We start from the raw sequence: 17,770 nt of genomic DNA, 5'->3' as shown, positions 1-17,770 counted from the left end.
TTATGCATACCCATTTAACTTTTAGCAAATCAAGACCCTTTAACAAGATAGAGTAAAAATTAAATGTATCTTTCTTCTTAATACTTAAATACTTTTTTTTAAAAAAAAACAAACAAAACCTCACAATGCTTCAGTAATCCACAATTGTGATACAGAGAATTTACTCTTAGTGCTGTCCAGAATTTATTCCCCATATTGACCTACTGCCAAGTAAGGTAAATTTCATTTTCAGTCCTCAAATAATACTAAGCAAGGGCTCATGGGAGGTTTTTCTGTTTGCTTAACATGAAACTCTCTTCTTTGACGGGTAGTGATGGGCAGAGCATGGTGGATAGAGCTGTTCCTTTCAGTTTTAGACAATGCAATGCACATTTGTCTCTTTTGAAATGACAATCTTAATTTTTACAAAGCATATTATTTAAAAAAATCTGTGGTCATAGGTGATAATAGGTAACAGTGCTTACTTTGCTATTGTTAAGCAATTCACTTATATGGGATCATAATCACTCATCCACTGTTCTGAAATCTAGAAAGCTCTGAAAACCAAATGTTTCTTTAATAAGCTTGTTATCAAACCTGCTTTGGTAGTAAAGCCTGACCTTCACTGACATGAGGCTATTGCAAGCTGTATCTCACTTAGTGTGAGTATTCATGCATTTTGCTGCATTTTGTGTGAGAGTATGGGGTGCTGATCCAGGACACAATGAGGGTGTTAGGTAGTAAGATGGTGTGCATACCCTGTTCTGTTAAAAAAAATCAGGAACACATACGGTAGCAAGGATTTTGGAAAAGCGATTGTATACCTGCACTTTATCTTCAAATAAGCTTTTTAAAGTGGATACCATTATCATCTCCATTTTTAAAATGAAGAAAAGTTAAGTAATTGCTCAAGGTCATATGGTAAATAAGTGGCAAAGTTGAGACTCTAATTTGTGCAGTTTGGCTCCAGAGTCCATGCTCTGAACCATAACTATACAATGCTGTTTCTCTTACTGCTCTTCTGTAAAACCATAAGCATATAGATCAACTGTAGCATAAGATAAAATTTAGTCAAAACTTGCTTGCTTAAAATTTTAATACCTTTGATTTATGGTTTAAGAAGTTGGATATATCAGAGAACCAATAAGCTCTATTCTGCTGGTACGTCAGCATTTTGCTAACACTGTGAGCTATCCAAAACGCCAATATGTAAGTGGCAAACTTACAACCCATTTAGCAAACTTGCAGTGCAATGTAAAAATTATGATTATTCAAATTTCAGAGTTATATAAAAGACAGCAGATAATGAAAGCCATATACTTACTAACGTTTACTCTTTAACAGCATTCAATTTATGGCCCACTTTGTCTCATTTCTACTTCACGTGTGCTTCCTCTCAACCCATACTCTTTTGAAGCAAATTTCAGACATAGGACTTGATTATTTAAGTCTGAAATGTTTCTGTAAAAAGTAACTTTACCTCATCAACTGTTTGGTTACTTGCATCATAATTCATATAGGAAAGACAGGATAAATTTGCTTCATTGTTTTCCTTTATTTACCAGTTCTCACAATTAAAGTTAGTTCCTTTCTATCATCCAAGATGAACAGCAAGGTTTTTGGCTTGTGTATTTGATCGATTAGTTGGATCTTTTTGAATTTAATATTTAAATATGTTTGTGCTTCAATCCATTACAGTTACCCTATTGATGCTTTAAATTATTCTATCTTTGGCCAGAGGGAGCCGTCTCAAACTGGTTCCTGAGTCCTTTTGGTATGACCCTCATAGCCTTTGATTGCTTCCTTGCTTCCTCCTGTAAAATCTTTCAGGTTCTTCTAGTACATTTCCTGCCCCATATCTAAGATCATTTTTCTATGGAGCCCATGTTTCTTAAATGGTAAAGGGTGTACCGAGATCACTGTCTGGGCACACGGGGTGCTTCTTGCTACATGGTTGGTTGTTTCTAAGTCTTTTCAACGGATGATGAAGGGCAGATTTGGTTTTTTTTGTTTGTTTTTATTTATTTTTGGCTGCGTTGGGTCTTTGTTGCTGCACGTGGGCTTTCGCTAGTTGCGGCGAGTGGGGGCTACGCTTCGTTGCGGTGCGCGGGCTTCTCACTGTGGTGGCTTCTCTTGTTGAGCACGGGCTCTAGGCTCGCAGGCTCAGTAGCTGTGGCTCGTGGGCTCTAGAGCGCAGGCTCAGTAGTTGTGGAGCACGGGCTTAGTTGCTCTGCGGCATGTGGGATCTTCCCGGAGCAGGGTTCGAACTCGTGTCCTCTGCAATGGCAGGCGGATTCTTAGCCACTGCGCCATCAGGGAAGTCCCTAGTTTTGGTTTATAATGTAAAATATTTACATGATTCTAAAGTCACAAGTATATAATGTATATTCAGAGAACTTCTCTTCTTTGTCCCCTATACCTATATTCCCTCCTTCTCCCATAGGTAATCATTTTAATGTTCTTATTCTATATGTAAATAACAATTTATATACATAAATATATACATATATATTCCCTTTCCTCAATAAATGATAGCATATTGCACATTCTTCTTCTTCTGTGCTTTTTCCACTCAATAATATATCCTGTAGTGTATAGTAATATTTCTCAATCCTCTTTTACGCCTGCATAGCTCTACATTGTGTGAATATACCATAGTTTATTCATCAGTCTCCTGTTAATAGACGTTTGAGTTTATTGTTTAGAACAAATTTTAACATTAATATTTTGGGATGGAAATTCTATGTTAAGAATTGCTGTTACAGGGCTTCCCTGGTGGCGCAGTGCTTGAGAGTCCGCCTGCCGATGCAGGAGACGCGGGTTCGTGCCCCGTTTCGGGAGGATCCCACATGCCGCGGAGCGGCTGGGCCCGTGAGCCATGGCCGCTGAGCCTGCGCGTCCGGAGCCTGTGCTCCGCAAATGGGAGAGGCCACAACAGTGAGAGGCCCGCATAACGCAAGGAAAAAAAAAAAAAAAAAAAAAAAAGAATTGCTGTTACAGTACGATAGAACACAACCTCATGTTCTTAAAGCCCCATCACATTTTGTCTCCCCTGAGCCAGAATGACCACAACTTAATATTTAGCCATTTAAAATAGCACCATATGCACCTCCCAACAGTTGGATTGGTTTGTCTGCTCTTGCAATGAGACTAACATATTTTTAGAAGCCTTTCTCATATATTGTTCTCATGCGTTCTTTAAAAAAATCTATCTCTATATCTTTATCGCATATCACTCAGGGGCAAACCAGCTTGTTTATTCATTTTGAATCAACTAAGAGGAAAGCTGTATTTCCTGTATGTGACAAAATAGATTGGTGGCAAGTAAGCTGAGAAAGCACTTTTTAAAGTTGCTGTGCTTATTGGTAAGGGGTGGCAGAGTATGAAATAATAGAACAGTACACTTCCTTTAGAGGCAGAGTCTTCTACATGAAGAGTAGACGAGTTAATACTGTACAGTGCTTTAGAATAATCCTTGGCACATGTCAAGTACCGTGTGTTTTTGCATTAATATTATTTGAAAGAAAAAATCCAGATAATGTTACTCATTTAGCAAGTTACTAATGGAACTTGTTGTCATAACGGTATCTGAAAAAATTATTTGAAGATTATGGAAGCCTTTGGTAACAAACTGTTGTATTTTCTTATGATCATACTACTTAATACCGGTGATTTTATTTGTCTGAGCGTGTTTATTTTGATGATACCAACTTTGATCAGTTAAAGTTGAATCAATAATGCTCACCTTAACTGTGCATTGTACTACGCAGCATACTATGAGGACCGAGGGCGCCAAGAGATGGGCGTTCAAATAATGATGATAAAATAAGCAATTGCAATTTAAATAATTATTTTAAAAAAAAACGATAAAAAGCCAACTCCACAAAGCGGCATTTGATCTTGGTGAGTTTTCGGATAGTTACGAAGAGAGGCAAGAGTATTATTACTACATAATATTCAAGGACTCCAAAGAATCCTCCATCCTCCGGTTGGCCACGAGAAAGTGCTGCCAACTACCGGCAGGCCCCACGTATGAAAGTGAGAGCGGCAACTTCGGCCCTAGTTAAGAAAACAGTAAAACTCCGCCTCAGTGCAACGCAATGAGAAGGAAGAAGGGAAGGAGAGTCAGGCTTTCTACCCAACCCGTCCCAGGGTTCTTTAAGCGCCTTATCCCTTCCTCCCAAGGAGGACAGTCCAGTCTGGCTCTCTGGCCCTGACGGGAGAACGCAGGGAACCGCAGACTGTGCCCCTCGAGCCCGGTCCCCGCGGACCTGCCATCGGGCCCCGCGCTTCCAGCCCCCGCCCGGCCCGCGTGGCCCGGCTTCTGCCCCGGCGGCCCCCGGCGCGGCGGGGGTCCGCCTCCCCGCGCAGGCCGGCCTGGGTGTCCCGGCGGCTCCCGGGCGCCCCCTGGCCCGGCTCCGGCGCCCGAGGTTTCCGGTGAGCTGCAGTCGCCGGTTATGACGACTCCCTCCTCCGGAGCAGCCGCCGCCGCCGCCTTCTCCGCAGCCCCGGTTCGCCCGGCTCCAGGTGGGACTCGCCCCGGGGTCCGCGGAGCCTTCACCCGCCCTCTCTCTGTGCCGCGGCAGGCTGAGCGGCTCTTGGGGCCGGGCGCGCGGTGGGCGCTTCTGCCCGCTCCTGGGGCGGCTTCCCGGAGGGCTGGCGCCTCTCCACGGGTCCGCCTGCGCCTTCCCAACGCCCGCGGGCCGAAGAGGCGGACGTGGGGAAGCCGATCCTGACCCTCCCGACCCCGAGCGCTCGGTCTCTTCATGGCGCCTGCAGCGGCGCACGGGACCCCGGGGGCCCGCCGGGCGCGGAGAAGAATGCCGGCTCCCCGGCCGGCGCCCCCTTGACCGGGTTTCCCAGGCCGGGGCGGAGCCGCTCTCCAGGCCCCTCCCAGGAGCGCCAGGGACCGGGGGTGCGGAGTGCGGTGTTGGGTGTTGGGCGGCCCCCGGGGATCTCTGCGCCCCAAACCCAAGCGCAGCATCGAGGCCGCCGAAGGGCGCTCGCCGCTGACCCCGCCGCCCTGGTTTCACTGACGTTCTAGCAGACAGCTGGTGGACCTCACCTGGGCATCTCAGACAGACCCTTTCTAACTTCCTGTCGTGGAAAACTTCTAGCATTTGTCGGGGCGAGCAGTTTTAGGAGTCCTTGTGGGTCTCAGATGCGTTTAACTTTTCACCTGTCCACTGCCTTCTTTAAACTTTCGCAAGCTCTGTCACAGAACATCACCCCCTCTCACCCGTGTTCCCTATCAGCCTCCGGCTTTCATGTCTCATCATCTTTCAGGCTTTTCCCTTTTTCCTTTCCCCTTCTTAGGCCTGTGGAAACAGCTGTTTTGTGCTGAAGGAAAAAGTAGCTCAGCTGCTAAAGCTTCTATCTGCTGGGGAAGTGCACCCTCCCATCCCTCAGGGGCTCTTGCAAGAGGACTCAACACCAGAAGGGCTCTGCCAGACCCCGAGATTGTGCTTTCAAGCACTAGCAGCCACTCCTAGTTCATGCAAGCGGGTGCATGCTCTCTGCAAAAGCCAGGTTTCTGATCTGAGTCTTTGGATTTTTCCCTTGACCTAAGTGTTACTCCTTCATGGATCAGTGGATTTAGTTATGGCTAGAGCTCAGTCCAGGACAATGGATTTGGATAATCAAAGGCCAAGACTTGGTCATAGCAATGACCTATTTCCTGGAGGGATGAGCAAAGGATTGGCCGTTCTGCCTGTTGAATCTGAAAGCTCAGGTTGTAGTAGAGCCTTGGGAGCAGTTTAATTCGGTGAGTCGGATTACTTTGGTGAGAACCAAGCAGATTGTTTTCTCCTAGGAATGTTTTATCTGCTGAGTGTCCTGTTGGCCTGTACCAGTTGGTGCCTGTAGAAAGTGGGTCATCTCCTTCCTGCTCACTGTTAGAATCTGTTTTGTTAAGTTGCTGTCTGGAGGGTTATGACCTGCAACCTTGCATTTAGCAGTATGTATTTGTTAAGGCAAGGAAAGGGCACCTGAGCCAGGCCATCTGCTTAAGGCGTGTCTCACTAAATGCCAGTCCCTCTGCTTACAGGTATATCTTGTTAAATTATCTTCTCTCTTAATATTTCCTTTAATTCAAAATATCATCTGGATGCGAAAGTCTATTTTAACATCCTTTTAAGGTAATATGTTTCATTTCTGACAGATTTTAGATATCTGAAACATCACAACAGCTTCTTGGTGGTTCTCAGGATTAAAGAGGTAAATATTTTCATTATAATTGGAGTCACTGTTGCTATTAATATGTATTTTTAAATTTTGTGAAATTGCTATCAACTCACGGTTGGATAAAAGTCCCAACTAAAAATATTAATTCAGGTGACCTTTATAACAAATAACCATATATTCCTTTTAGGGTTACCTGAAAGAGCCACTGTATTTCCCACTCCAGAGGGGAAAGGGATTTCTTCTTGGTGTCCCAACTGTTTAGTTGTGATTACTTGGCCTTGGGACTTGAGGCCTGATTGAACATAGCAGTCTATTATTAAAGGCTCCATCTTCATCGCCCATAGTCAGTGAAGACTGATTTTGAACACTGGGTTTTCCAGTGTGCTCCAGTGACAGCAGACCCTGCTGGGGAGCTGCTCATGTGTACCAGGGCTCTATCATCTGGTGGGAAGACCACTTTAAAAAAAATAGAGCAAAGAAACCACTAAAGTGAACCCAAAATGGCACGATTATTATCTGTGAAAAATAAGTGAAATCTGGTCTAAGAGATTTAATCCTTCTAGGGTGAGTTAGAAATGCAGGAAGGTCCGTGACCATCATCTCTTTTCACAATACTAAGGCAGGGCAGGGAGAGTTTAAGGGCACAGCCCTGAGGCAGACTAAGAAAACTCACTGCTGGAGTTTTCTTAGTTTTAGTCTTAGTTGTTAATAACATAGATGTTACTTTTTAAAAATATTTATTTATTTATTTATTTGGCTGTGCTGGGTCTTAGTCGCGGCATGTGAGATCTAGTTCCGTGACCAGGGATCGAACCTGGGCCCCCTGCATTGGCAGCACAGAGTCTTAGCCACTGGACCACCAGGGAAGTCCCCATAGATGCTATTATACCCGCTAGAATGTAAGCTCCGCGAGGGCTGAGGAGTTTAGTTTTCAGCTGTACGTTCCTTGCTGCATCCTGGTACTTAGAAAAGTAGCATATTCTCACATACTGCAGTGATGGTTAGTTTTTATTCAGCAGGTACACACTTGCTTGGAACCATTGTACTTCCTTTCTTCTCTCTTCCTGGCATGTTTTCACTGCTTCTCATCTGGCAGGTCTCAGCTCAAACGTTACTTAGCAACCCCACCCCATCCCATGTAGCTTTAAATATTTATTTAATAAACACTTAACGTAGCATTTAATGTGCCAGGTACATCTAGACACGTTACCAATATTTAACTCACAACAGCCCTATGGGGAAGGGTTATTCTGATTTCCATTTTACAGATGGAAAAGCTGAGACACGGAAAGATTAAATAACTTGCTCAAGGTCAAACAGCTTAGGCTACAGCCACACTCAAACCTCAGTGGACTAGCTTCAAAGTCTATATGCTGAACCAGCGTGCTGTGTTGTGTATCACGTTACCTTACTTACTCAGACAGGGTCCTATCAAGGTCCTCCTCCCATCTTTGCAAATAAAGTTTTATTAGAACACAGCCCCCCTTTCCTCTAGCATAGCTATGGCTGCTTTCCTGATAAAGGCCCTGTTGAGGAGTTGTCTCAAACACTGCCTGGCCTGCAAAGCCAAAAATATTTACTACCTGGCCCTTTCCAGAAAAAGTTTGCCAGCCCTCGGTTTATTTGATTCACAGCCTTTGTCATCTGAAGTTATTTATTTGATTGTTTATGTCTACTCCACTAGCTTGTAAGCTCTGTGAGAGCAGGGGTCCTTCCTGCTTTTTCACCTCTGTATACCTAGCTCCCAACACAGTGCCTGGCAAATAACAAGTGCACAATCAATATTTGTAGAGTAAAGGAACATTATTCAGTGAAATAGCAAAGTTCACTGTAATTGTGCTTAGCCCTTGAGCCTTTGGCTTTGAAAGGGTATGTCTTAATGAGGATGTTGTCAATTTGATCTTTAGGTTTGGAGGTTGCTATGTTCATGCTGCTTGTCTTTGGAGCATTGCTTCATGAAGTTCCCCTAAGTGGCCAAGACGAGGCTCCTCCCCAGGCTGATGGCATTCTGGGTGCCCCTCTGTTCAACTATGCCAGCCTCCGCCTGCCAGAAGAGCATATTCCCTTCTTTTTGCACAATAATAGGCATATTGCCATGGTCTGTAAGAAAGACTCGCATTGTCCTTATAAGGTAAATACTATTCTCTCCTTGTATATTTTTAAAAGGAAGCAATTTAGGCTGGTTCACTAGTTCCTCATTGTAACTTGAGCCTGAAAGTAGACTTCAGTCTCTTGGTTGTAACTGTGAGTCAATCAGTGTTTGTATTTCATCTAACGCTTCTTAGTGACTCAACTTTGCTAAGAATTATGTCCCACTCACAAAGGTGAGATTTTAAATCTAAATCACTAGTAAAATAAATAGGCAGCCTATACTATTTGTATACTCTGTAAATGAAGTGAATTACATTTGATGCAGAAAAGAATATCTAGTTAAAAGTAACTGGAGAATTTCACACCTCTCCTTAATCTGCACTTCAGAGGATCTCTCCGCACTTCATGTTGGTAATAACACCTCCACCTCTGTCTCCAAATAATTAAGACTATTACTGCAGCCTTCCTTCTGTTTTAGAGTTGTTGGAAAGGTTTCAGATTGGAGCCCATTCAGACATCTCATGAGGCCTCAGAGATCAAAGCAGGGCATTGTGAGCCATTTCCTTTCCCATGGTGCTGGCACAGGAAGCATGCGGAGAGGCAGGGCTGGGAATCAGATCAGGACTGCTCCTGGGGCCTCGCAGAACAGCATCCTAAGCTCCCTGGCCAGCAGCAGCTGCTGTGTCCCGCAAGGGCTGCAGAGCTGTGACATCTTCCGGGATCTCTGCTGATCTCGGTTGATGAGTGAAGCTGCTGGTCCCTTCGGTTTAGTTGTGATTCTTCTGGGGATAGAAATTCCAATTTTTGTGACTCTCTAGGGACTGATTTTAGGATCAGTTTCCTCACTGATTTCATAAAGCTACTTCAAGAAATTCCAATTCAGGGGAGGAGGTTAGGGGAGGGATGGAGTGGGAGGTTGGGGTCAGCAGATGTAAGCTTTTATATATAGAATGGATACATAAGGCCCTACTGTAGAGCACAGAGAACTATATTCAGTATCCTATGGTAAATCATCATGGAAAAGAATAAATATAAAAAAGGATGTGGGTATATATATATGTATAATTGAATCACTTTGCCGTATGACAGTAATTAACACAACATTGTAAATCAACTATATTTCAATAAAAAATTAATAATTAATTAAGTTAAAAAAACGGCAATTCAAATGATCTGTGGTAGTCTGGCTAAAACCCAGATTTTTGGTGGGAGGACAGACCTGGTGGGGGAGGGGTTGGTGATTAAGGATAATTGTTAAGAAACTTGAGACTGCTTTTTTTAGAATTTACTTATTTCTATTACATGAATAAGTATTATAAAACATGAAGGTGAAAGTTCTATAAAGATTTGTTTTCCTTATGGAAAAAATTCTGAGTCCTCTCTAAATGTCAGAAGAAGGTAGACAAGTCTAAACATATACCTCTTATGTTCCAGAAACACTTAGAAAATTTAAAGTACTGCTGGGGTTATGAGAAATCCTGCAGACCAGAGTTCAGGTTTAGTTACCCTGTTTGCACCTACGTGGATATGGGATGGTAAGTTTCTGGATGGAATACCTCTTCCCCTGTACTTTGTCTCCTTTCTCTGCAGTGTATGCTGAGGCTCCAATCCCCAGCTAGACTCTTTTGGTATTAGATAGTAATTCCTTTAGATATTAATTTGCTTACACAGTCATCAGTTCAACTTGACTGTCTCCCACTGGGACAGGAATATCTCTCATTTCCTCTGCCAGAGAGAGAAAACAGTATGGATCACAGAAAATATTTTCCCCCAGCATATGCTAAGAAGATAAATGGATGGTTTCTCTTGGTTCTGGAGAAGAGAGTTAAGTATAATCAGTATTTCCAACACAGGCAAGGTTCACGGGGTAAAGAAAATACAGTAATTAACAGTTCATTGTCTTCAGTTCCAGATGATCCTAACTTCATACCTTTCCATTTTGTATTTTTATTATAAGGGAGTAAGTCTATAAATAACTTATTTTGCTTACTTCATGTAGTGAGGGATAGATTTTTCAATTATGATAGTTTACTTAAAAAAAATAATGACTGACTTCTAGCAATTTAACACTTAGAAAGAAAATTTAAGGTCCAGAAAAAGTAAAAAGATGAATATCACAGAATTTTTTGTTTTCTAACAGGACGGACACTCTTGAATCAGCCCAGGAAATATTCTGGAAGCAAGCTGACTTTGGGTATTCTGGAGAGCGGCTGGAGGAACTCCACGTGCTCTGCCAGCCGAAGGGAATGGTGGGTGTTTAACCCCTTCATAAACGAGTGTGTTTATTCGGAAACACCCGTAGTATTTATTTATTTATTCATTTATTTATTGAAGTATAGTTGATGTACAATATTATATAAATTACAGATATACAATATAGTGATTCACATTCACACTTTTTTTTTTTTTTTTTTTTTTTGGTTCCACGGCTCTTCAACTGCTGTGGCCTCTCCCGTTGAGGAGCACAGGCTCCGGCCGCGCGGGCTCAGCGGCCATGGCTCACGCGCCCAGCTGCTCCACGGCATGTGGGATCTTCCCGAACCGGGGCATGAACCCGTGTCCCCTGCATTGAAAGGCGGACTCTCAACCACTGCGCCACCAGGGAAGCCCCTAGCGCTGAGTCTTAATAAATCGTGGTAATCAGTATTACATTGTTGCTGAGTTTATCTTATCAATCACCTCCTAACAGCCCGGGGCACGAACCCGTGACCCCTGCATCGGCAGGGGGACTCTCAACCACTGCGCCACCAGGGAAGCCCACACATTCACACTTTTAAAAGTTATATTCCATTTTTAGTTATTATAAAATATTGGCTATATTCCCTGTGTTGTACAAGATATCCTTATAGCTTACTTTATACGTAATAATTTGTATCTCTTAATCCCCTACACTCATAGTGGTTAGATCATAATATAAAAACAAGATAGATGGCACTATGAAAGGAATCCCTCCCTGTCTGGTCCAGTGACATCGGTAATACCTGCCCTGCCTATCTGCTATACTGTTTGTGAGAATCAAGCTAGCAAACATACAGAAAAGCGTTTTGCAAGCTGCAAAGTGCTGACAAACACTGCATGGTGAGGGTGTATCATGTGTCCCAAACTACTTGCAAGGGCATTTATAAAGATGTAATTTATCAATCTATCTTCTTTAGTATATGTTGGGGGGAATAATTCTAAACCCAAAAATATTTTAATTGCCTCGAACTATGACAATCTGATATATGTTTGAAAGGAGGACATGGCTTCCAACTGCTTTCAAAAACTGAATAGATGCTGTATAGTGCTTTTGGAGGGTGTCGTGTGAAAGAACTTCGAGTGATTCTAGCAAGGTGGCTGAACCGGAAGATGGAGGCAAGGTGTTAACCTGCACTGCTGAGGGGTGTCTTTAATAGACGACGTTTTACACTTTGTCTGGAGTTTAGCTGTTCATGTGGAAAGGGCAGGGAAGGGCCCCACCTCCACCTCGCACACCTCTTCCAAGGCGGTTTGCAGAATGCTTTCCTCACCAAGATCTGCCTTGTTAGGTTTTGTGCTATCAGGGTATGACCCCTTAGCAACTCCAGATTCCAAAATACCATTCAGGGACTTCCCTGGTGGCACAGTGGTTAAGAATCCACCTGCCAATGCAGGGGACACAGGTTCAAACCCTTGTCCGGGAAGATCCCACATGCCACGGAGCAACTAAGCCCGTGCACCACAACTACTGAGCCTGCGCTCTAGAGCCCCTGAGCCATAACTACTGAAGTCCGTGCTCCTAGAGCCCGTGCTCCGCAATGGAAGAGGCCATCGCAATGAGAAGCCTGCGCACCGCAGTGAAGAGTAGCCCCTGCTCACCGCAACGAGAGAAAGCCGGTGCAGCAACCAAGACCCAATGCAGCCAAAAATAAAAATAAATTTGTAAAAGAAAACCCAGAAACAAACAAAAACTCCTTTACCTCAGTGGGTTAGAAAACATGGCTCTCATGCTGCTGTGGAGACAGGTTTTGAGATTTGCAGAAAGTACCTCTAATTCAAATTGGCAAACTGCCCTTCCTGCCTTGCATTTTAATGACTCTGACATGTGCATTCTTCCTTGTTTCCTTTGGCTGGTCTTTGGAAAATGCTTTTTCACATAGCTGTGGGGTTAGTGAGGGTTCTGAGTGCATTATTTTTTTTCCAGGAGGGTGAAATGAACCACAAATACAGCTGCTGACTCTCTAAAGTTTGAAGGTGATAGAACATTTAAGGGTGTGTCGTAGTAACCTAAAAGTGTGCAAATTGGTAAAAATATGCTTGGCCCATGTCTGCCGGGGAAAACAGAAGTGGTCATCGGGAAGCACTTTTCATCACATCGTGTGGTTGGAACCTGAAGGCAACATGCTGTCAGCATGATGTCAAGCAAGTCCGGTCTGTCCTGGAATTGTTAATAATCGCAGTTATTTTTTTCTTATTTCTGAACCTTATTTTAGAATGACTCAAGTCTAGTGTGTTCCCGTTACCTTCAGTACTGCAGAGCGACCGATCTCTACCTTGATTTAAGAAACATCAAGAGAAACCACGAGAGGTACTTCAGTGGGAGAGGTTAAAATCTAAGGGAAATCCTGAAATATTTGCAGTTTCAGGATTTGCAAGCCTGGGATTTGCTTCCTAATAATATGGTGATGAGGTTGGGGAATGGGGGAGGGGATGAATGACCCACAGTGGTCATAATGAGTTGATCATTATGAAACTGGGTGATGGGTACATTAGATTCCTTGTACCATTTTGCTACTTTTGGGTATGTTTGAAATATTCTATTATAAAGAGTTAACTTCTAATGAAAAACTGATTTTAGAAATTGGCAAACCACTTTAGTTACAACCCACGTGTCTGAGTCATGAAAATATTTTCCAAGCTTAACTTAATGTTTTGTTGTACACCAGATTTAAGGAAGATTTTTTCCAGAGCGGGGAAATTGGAGGACACTGTAAACTTGACATTCGTACGTTGATGTCTCAAGGCCAGCGCAAAAGCCCTTTGCAGTCTTGGTAAGATTTTTTTTTGGAAAATATGTTTCTGAAATATTTGTCTTTGTTATTGGTACTTGCAGATTTTGGTAGGGATTCTCAAATGGAAAATGTTACTCTATTTGTAGATAATTTGGCCTGAGCTTCTGGGGAGTGGTGGCTCCTGAGTGAATCATCAGTTGTATCCGAATTAAATATATATTTATAAAATATTCGGAAGTATGATATAGTACTTACTATTTGCTAATGAAAGAAAAAAGTTCAAAACTGAATTTTTTTAATTCATAATTTCTGCATGTGATTTGGGGAACATTTTAAAAATATATACATTTACTGAAGTACATACCAAGCATATAGAGAAATGTACAGTTTGGATTATGAAAAAGTGAACCCACTTGAGTAACTCTTACCTGGGTCGAAAATAGACCATCATCCACCCAGGCTCCCTTCCAGACACAACCTCCATCCTCCTTTCCAAAGGTAAACACCACCCTGACTTTAAGCACCTTTGAGAAGCTTTTTGAACTTTATATAAAGATTGGATTTTGATTTAAAACATTTTGAATACTAAACTAATTCTATCAAGAAATTTACCATCTTTAGAGATTAAAGAATTAGGGTACTTTAAAAGCTTTTTATTTTAAGATAACTTGAGATTTGTAGACATTTAAAAATAGTTTAAAGATGGTACAAGAAGTTTAAAAATAGTACAAGGAGTTTCCATTGTACCCTTACCCCAGCTTCCTCTAATGATAACATCTTACATAACCATAGCACAATGATGCAAACCAGGAAACTGACATTGGTACAATATTATTAACTAAACACATTTGGATTTTATCAATGCTTAACATGCATTCTTTATTTTTTAGGGGGATGTATTGCTCTATAAAATTTATATCATATGCTTAGGTACATGTAACCACTATTACAATCATGCTACAGAACTGTTCTGTCATCCTAGAAATTGTCATGCTCTCCTTTACAGTCACACAGGACACTCATATAATGTTCATTTTTTTCTTTTTATTGAGGTATTGTTGATGTACAATATTATATAAGTTTCAGGTATATAACATAGGGATTCACAGTTTTTAAAGGTTATACTCCATTCATAGGTACTATAAAATATTGGCTGTATTCCCTCTGTTGTACAATATATCCTTGTAGCTTATTTATTTTATACCTAATTGGTTGAACCTCTTAATCCCCTACCCCTTTCTTGCCCCTCTGCAATTCCCTCTCCCCATTGGTAACTGCTGCACCAGTTTACGTTCCCGGCAACGGTGTATGAGGGTTCCCTTTTCTCCACATTCTTGCCAACATTTGTTATTTGTGTTTTTTTGATGATAGCTATTCTGACAGGTGTGGTTTTGATTTGCATTTCCCTAATGATTAGCGATGTTGAGCATCTTTTCATGTACCTGTTGGCTCTCTGCATGTCTTCTTTGGAAAAATGTCTACTCAGTTCTTTTGCCCATCTTTTAATGGAGTTGTTTGTTTTTTTGATGTTGAATTGTATGAGCTCTTTATATATTTTGGATATTAACCTTTTATCTGTCATATCATTTGCAAATATAGTCTCCCATTCTGTAGGTTGTCTTTTCATTTTGTCAGCTGTTTCCTTTGCTTACAACTGCTTTTAAGTTTACTTAGGTCCTGGGACTTCCCTGGTAGTCCAATGGTTAAGACTCCATGCTTCCACTGCAGGGGACATGGGTTTGATTCCTGGTCAAGGAACTAAGTTCCCATGTGCCGCACCACTTGGAGTGGCCAAAAAAAAAAAAAGTTTACCTAGGTCCTATTTGTTTATTTTTGCTTTTATTTCCTTTGCTTTAGGAAACAGATCAAAAAAATATTGCTATGATTTATGTCAAAGAGAGTTCATTTCTGAGGTCAAACATTCATGCTAGGGCTTCCCTGGTGGCGCAGTGGTTGAGAGTCTGCCTGCCGATGCAGGGGACACGGGTTCGTGCCCCGGTCCGGGAAGATCCCACATGCCGCAGAGCGGCTGGGCCCGTGAGCCATGGCCGCTGAGCCTGCGCGTCCGGAGCCTGTGCTTCGCAACGGGAGAGGCCACAACAGTGAGAGGCCCGCGTACCACAAAAAACAAAACAAAACAAAACAAAAACAATCATGCTAAGTAAACCATTCAGGATAACAGTCTATCATTTTACTCTCTGCAAAGCAGGATCTTACTTGACTTAACAGACTTTTGCAGTAGGAGTTCCTGTTTTCTCATGGGCATTTTGATTCCTAGCACACTTTGATATCTGAGATCCAAAATAAATGTTTGATATTTGCTTCCTGCTACCTTTTGATATCATGATAGTTCCCTAGGGTGTATTTGTATTAGTTATTGCTGTATAATAAATTACTCAGACATTTAGCAGCTTAAAACGATAAACATTTATTATGTCATGAAGTTTCTGATAGCCAGGATTTGGAGGCTGCTTAGCTGGGTGGCTCTGGCCAGGGTCTCCGAGGAGGCTGCAGTCAAGCTGTTGACCAGGGCTGTGGCCCTCTATAGGCTCAGCTGGGCCTGCAGAATCTGCTTCCTAAGCTTGCATGTCATCTTTGGGCTTTCTTGTCTGGCTGTTGGCCAGAGGTGTCATTTCTTTACCATATGCGCCTCTCCGTAGGGCTACTGACAACATGGCAGGCAGCTTCCCCAAGAGTACGTTGTCTGAGAAAGAGAGAGGGAGAGCGAGAGGGAAAAAGAGAGAGAGAGAGAGCACAAGCATGTCCCAAGATGGAGGCCTCGATCTTTGTATATCCTAATCTAGGAAGTGACCACCATCACTTCTGCCATATTCTGCTCATTAGAAGTGAATCACTAGGGCTGCCCTCGTGGCGCAGTGGTTAAGAATCCGCCTGCCAATACAGGGGACATGGGTTCAAGCCCTGGTCTGGGAAGATGCCACATTGCCGCGGAGCAGCTAAGCCCGTGCGCCGCAACTACTGAGCCTGCACTCTAGAGCCCGCGAGCCACAACTACTGAGCCCGCGAGCCACGACTACTGAAGCCCGCGCGCCTAGAGCCTGTGCTCTGCAACAAGAGAAGCCACCACAATGAGAATCCTGTGCACCGCAACAGAGAGTAGCCCCCGCTCGCCACAACTAGAGAAAGGCTGTGAGCAGCAGCGACAAAGACCCAGTGCAGCCAAAAATAAATAAAATAAATAAATTAAAAAAAAAAAAAAGAACTGAATCACTAAGTCCAGCTCACCCTCCAGGGGAGGATATTCATCTCTACCTCCTGAAGGAAGAAATATCACAGAATTTGTGGACCTGATTTTGAAGCCACTACAATAAACATTTCAGCATTATGTGTGTTTTAAAAGGCTCTATGTGATATTTGTCGTACCTCAGACATGGTCTTAAAGATGAAGAGTTACAGCAATCTTTAGGTTAGCTTGTGATTGTCTTCTTTTGTATGAAAGAAAATTGTACCAAGTGGCTTCCAAAGTTGTTTTCCGAGAAACAGACTTTCCTTACCTCTGGGAAGCATAGCTGTCTGCTGTTTTTTCTAGGCACTTGGTAATTCCCGGAATGCCATGTTTCTCAGAATCCAAGAATGTTCTCTGGGTCAGTGTTACTTCTGAGCCTCGTCAGACTGCAAGAAACCTTTTTAAATCTTCCCACTTTACTGGTAGAGTTTTTTGGTCAACTCTATGTGTAAATTTTTTCTTTGTCAGCAAAGTTCCCAGTTGGTCTTGCACATTAGGCTGAAATTTAAAATCGTTTTTGCTTTTAGTCTCAACATTAAGATTGATATCAAGTTGCATAAATGTTAGTAAGTTTGAGAAGTTCCACATGTCTTTATGAGTGTTTTCTAGAAATAAAATCTGCTTAATGAACAGATCTAAGTTACAAGGTTTCAGTAGGAAGTCCAGGAGACTCCCTTTGAAAGTATCTCTTGATTCTTAATTCCAGGTTTGCTGAGCTACAAAGCTATACTCAGCTCAACTTCAGACCAGTAGAAGATGCTAAGTGTGACATTGTTATTGAGAAACCAACCTACTTCATGAAATTAGATGCAGGTGAGAAGTTAATTTGTCTCTTATTTATTTATTGGTTAACGGGTTTTGTTCCTTTTTTTTGATATATGTATTCCTATAATTTGGGAGCAAGCAATGTGACATTAAACAATAGATTTGCTTTTTGCTTTCTTGTGAGGAAGTGAACTAATTTGAACTTCCCACTGTTTTATATTTTTGGCATGCTAGAAGAAACTTTCACATTGATATCAAATGACTCAATCAAAATCCAAAGATGAGAGGAGAAAGACTGGGTACCCCTTTTGTAACTACATTTACCTCATGTGGTTTCTCTAATTGCTTGATTTAGCTGGTGCTTCAGTAGAACTCTTTAAAAATTAAAAGCCATGTATATAGTGCAGGTGGGAAAGGAAGGCCCATGACCTCTTCTGGCAAACTTTCTGGTATCATCTCCATGACTAAAGTTAACTTAAAATTCTTTTGGAAGTTAGCTCTGCCATATATTCTTTTTTTTTTTTTTTTTTTTTTT

General features: G+C 42.3%; 1 protein-coding gene across 2 annotated transcripts in view; it reads left to right on the top strand.

Moving 5' to 3' along the window:
* The first annotated feature begins 8,083 nt into the window (after window positions 1–8,083).
* EOGT (EGF domain specific O-linked N-acetylglucosamine transferase) overlaps window positions 8,084–17,770 on the top strand; it is a 29,789-nt gene continuing 20,102 nt past the window's right edge. For both annotated transcript variants that reach the window (XM_007447640.1, XM_007447641.1), the window contains exons 1-6: window positions 8,084–8,293; window positions 9,688–9,788; window positions 10,394–10,502; window positions 12,705–12,799; window positions 13,158–13,262; window positions 17,177–17,283. In XM_007447640.1, the coding sequence (XP_007447702.1) occupies window positions 8,084–8,293; window positions 9,688–9,788; window positions 10,394–10,502; window positions 12,705–12,799; window positions 13,158–13,262; window positions 17,177–17,283 (727 nt within the window). The remainder of the gene's footprint in view (window positions 8,294–9,687; window positions 9,789–10,393; window positions 10,503–12,704; window positions 12,800–13,157; window positions 13,263–17,176; window positions 17,284–17,770) is intronic.

This window comes from Lipotes vexillifer, unplaced genomic scaffold, assembly GCF_000442215.2.
Source record: "Lipotes vexillifer unplaced genomic scaffold, Lipotes_vexillifer_v1.1 scaffold1008, whole genome shotgun sequence".
Lineage (NCBI taxonomy): Eukaryota > Metazoa > Chordata > Mammalia > Artiodactyla > Lipotidae > Lipotes > Lipotes vexillifer.
Note: the sequence above shows the minus strand (reverse complement) of the source record. Positions and strands in the feature narration are given on the sequence as shown.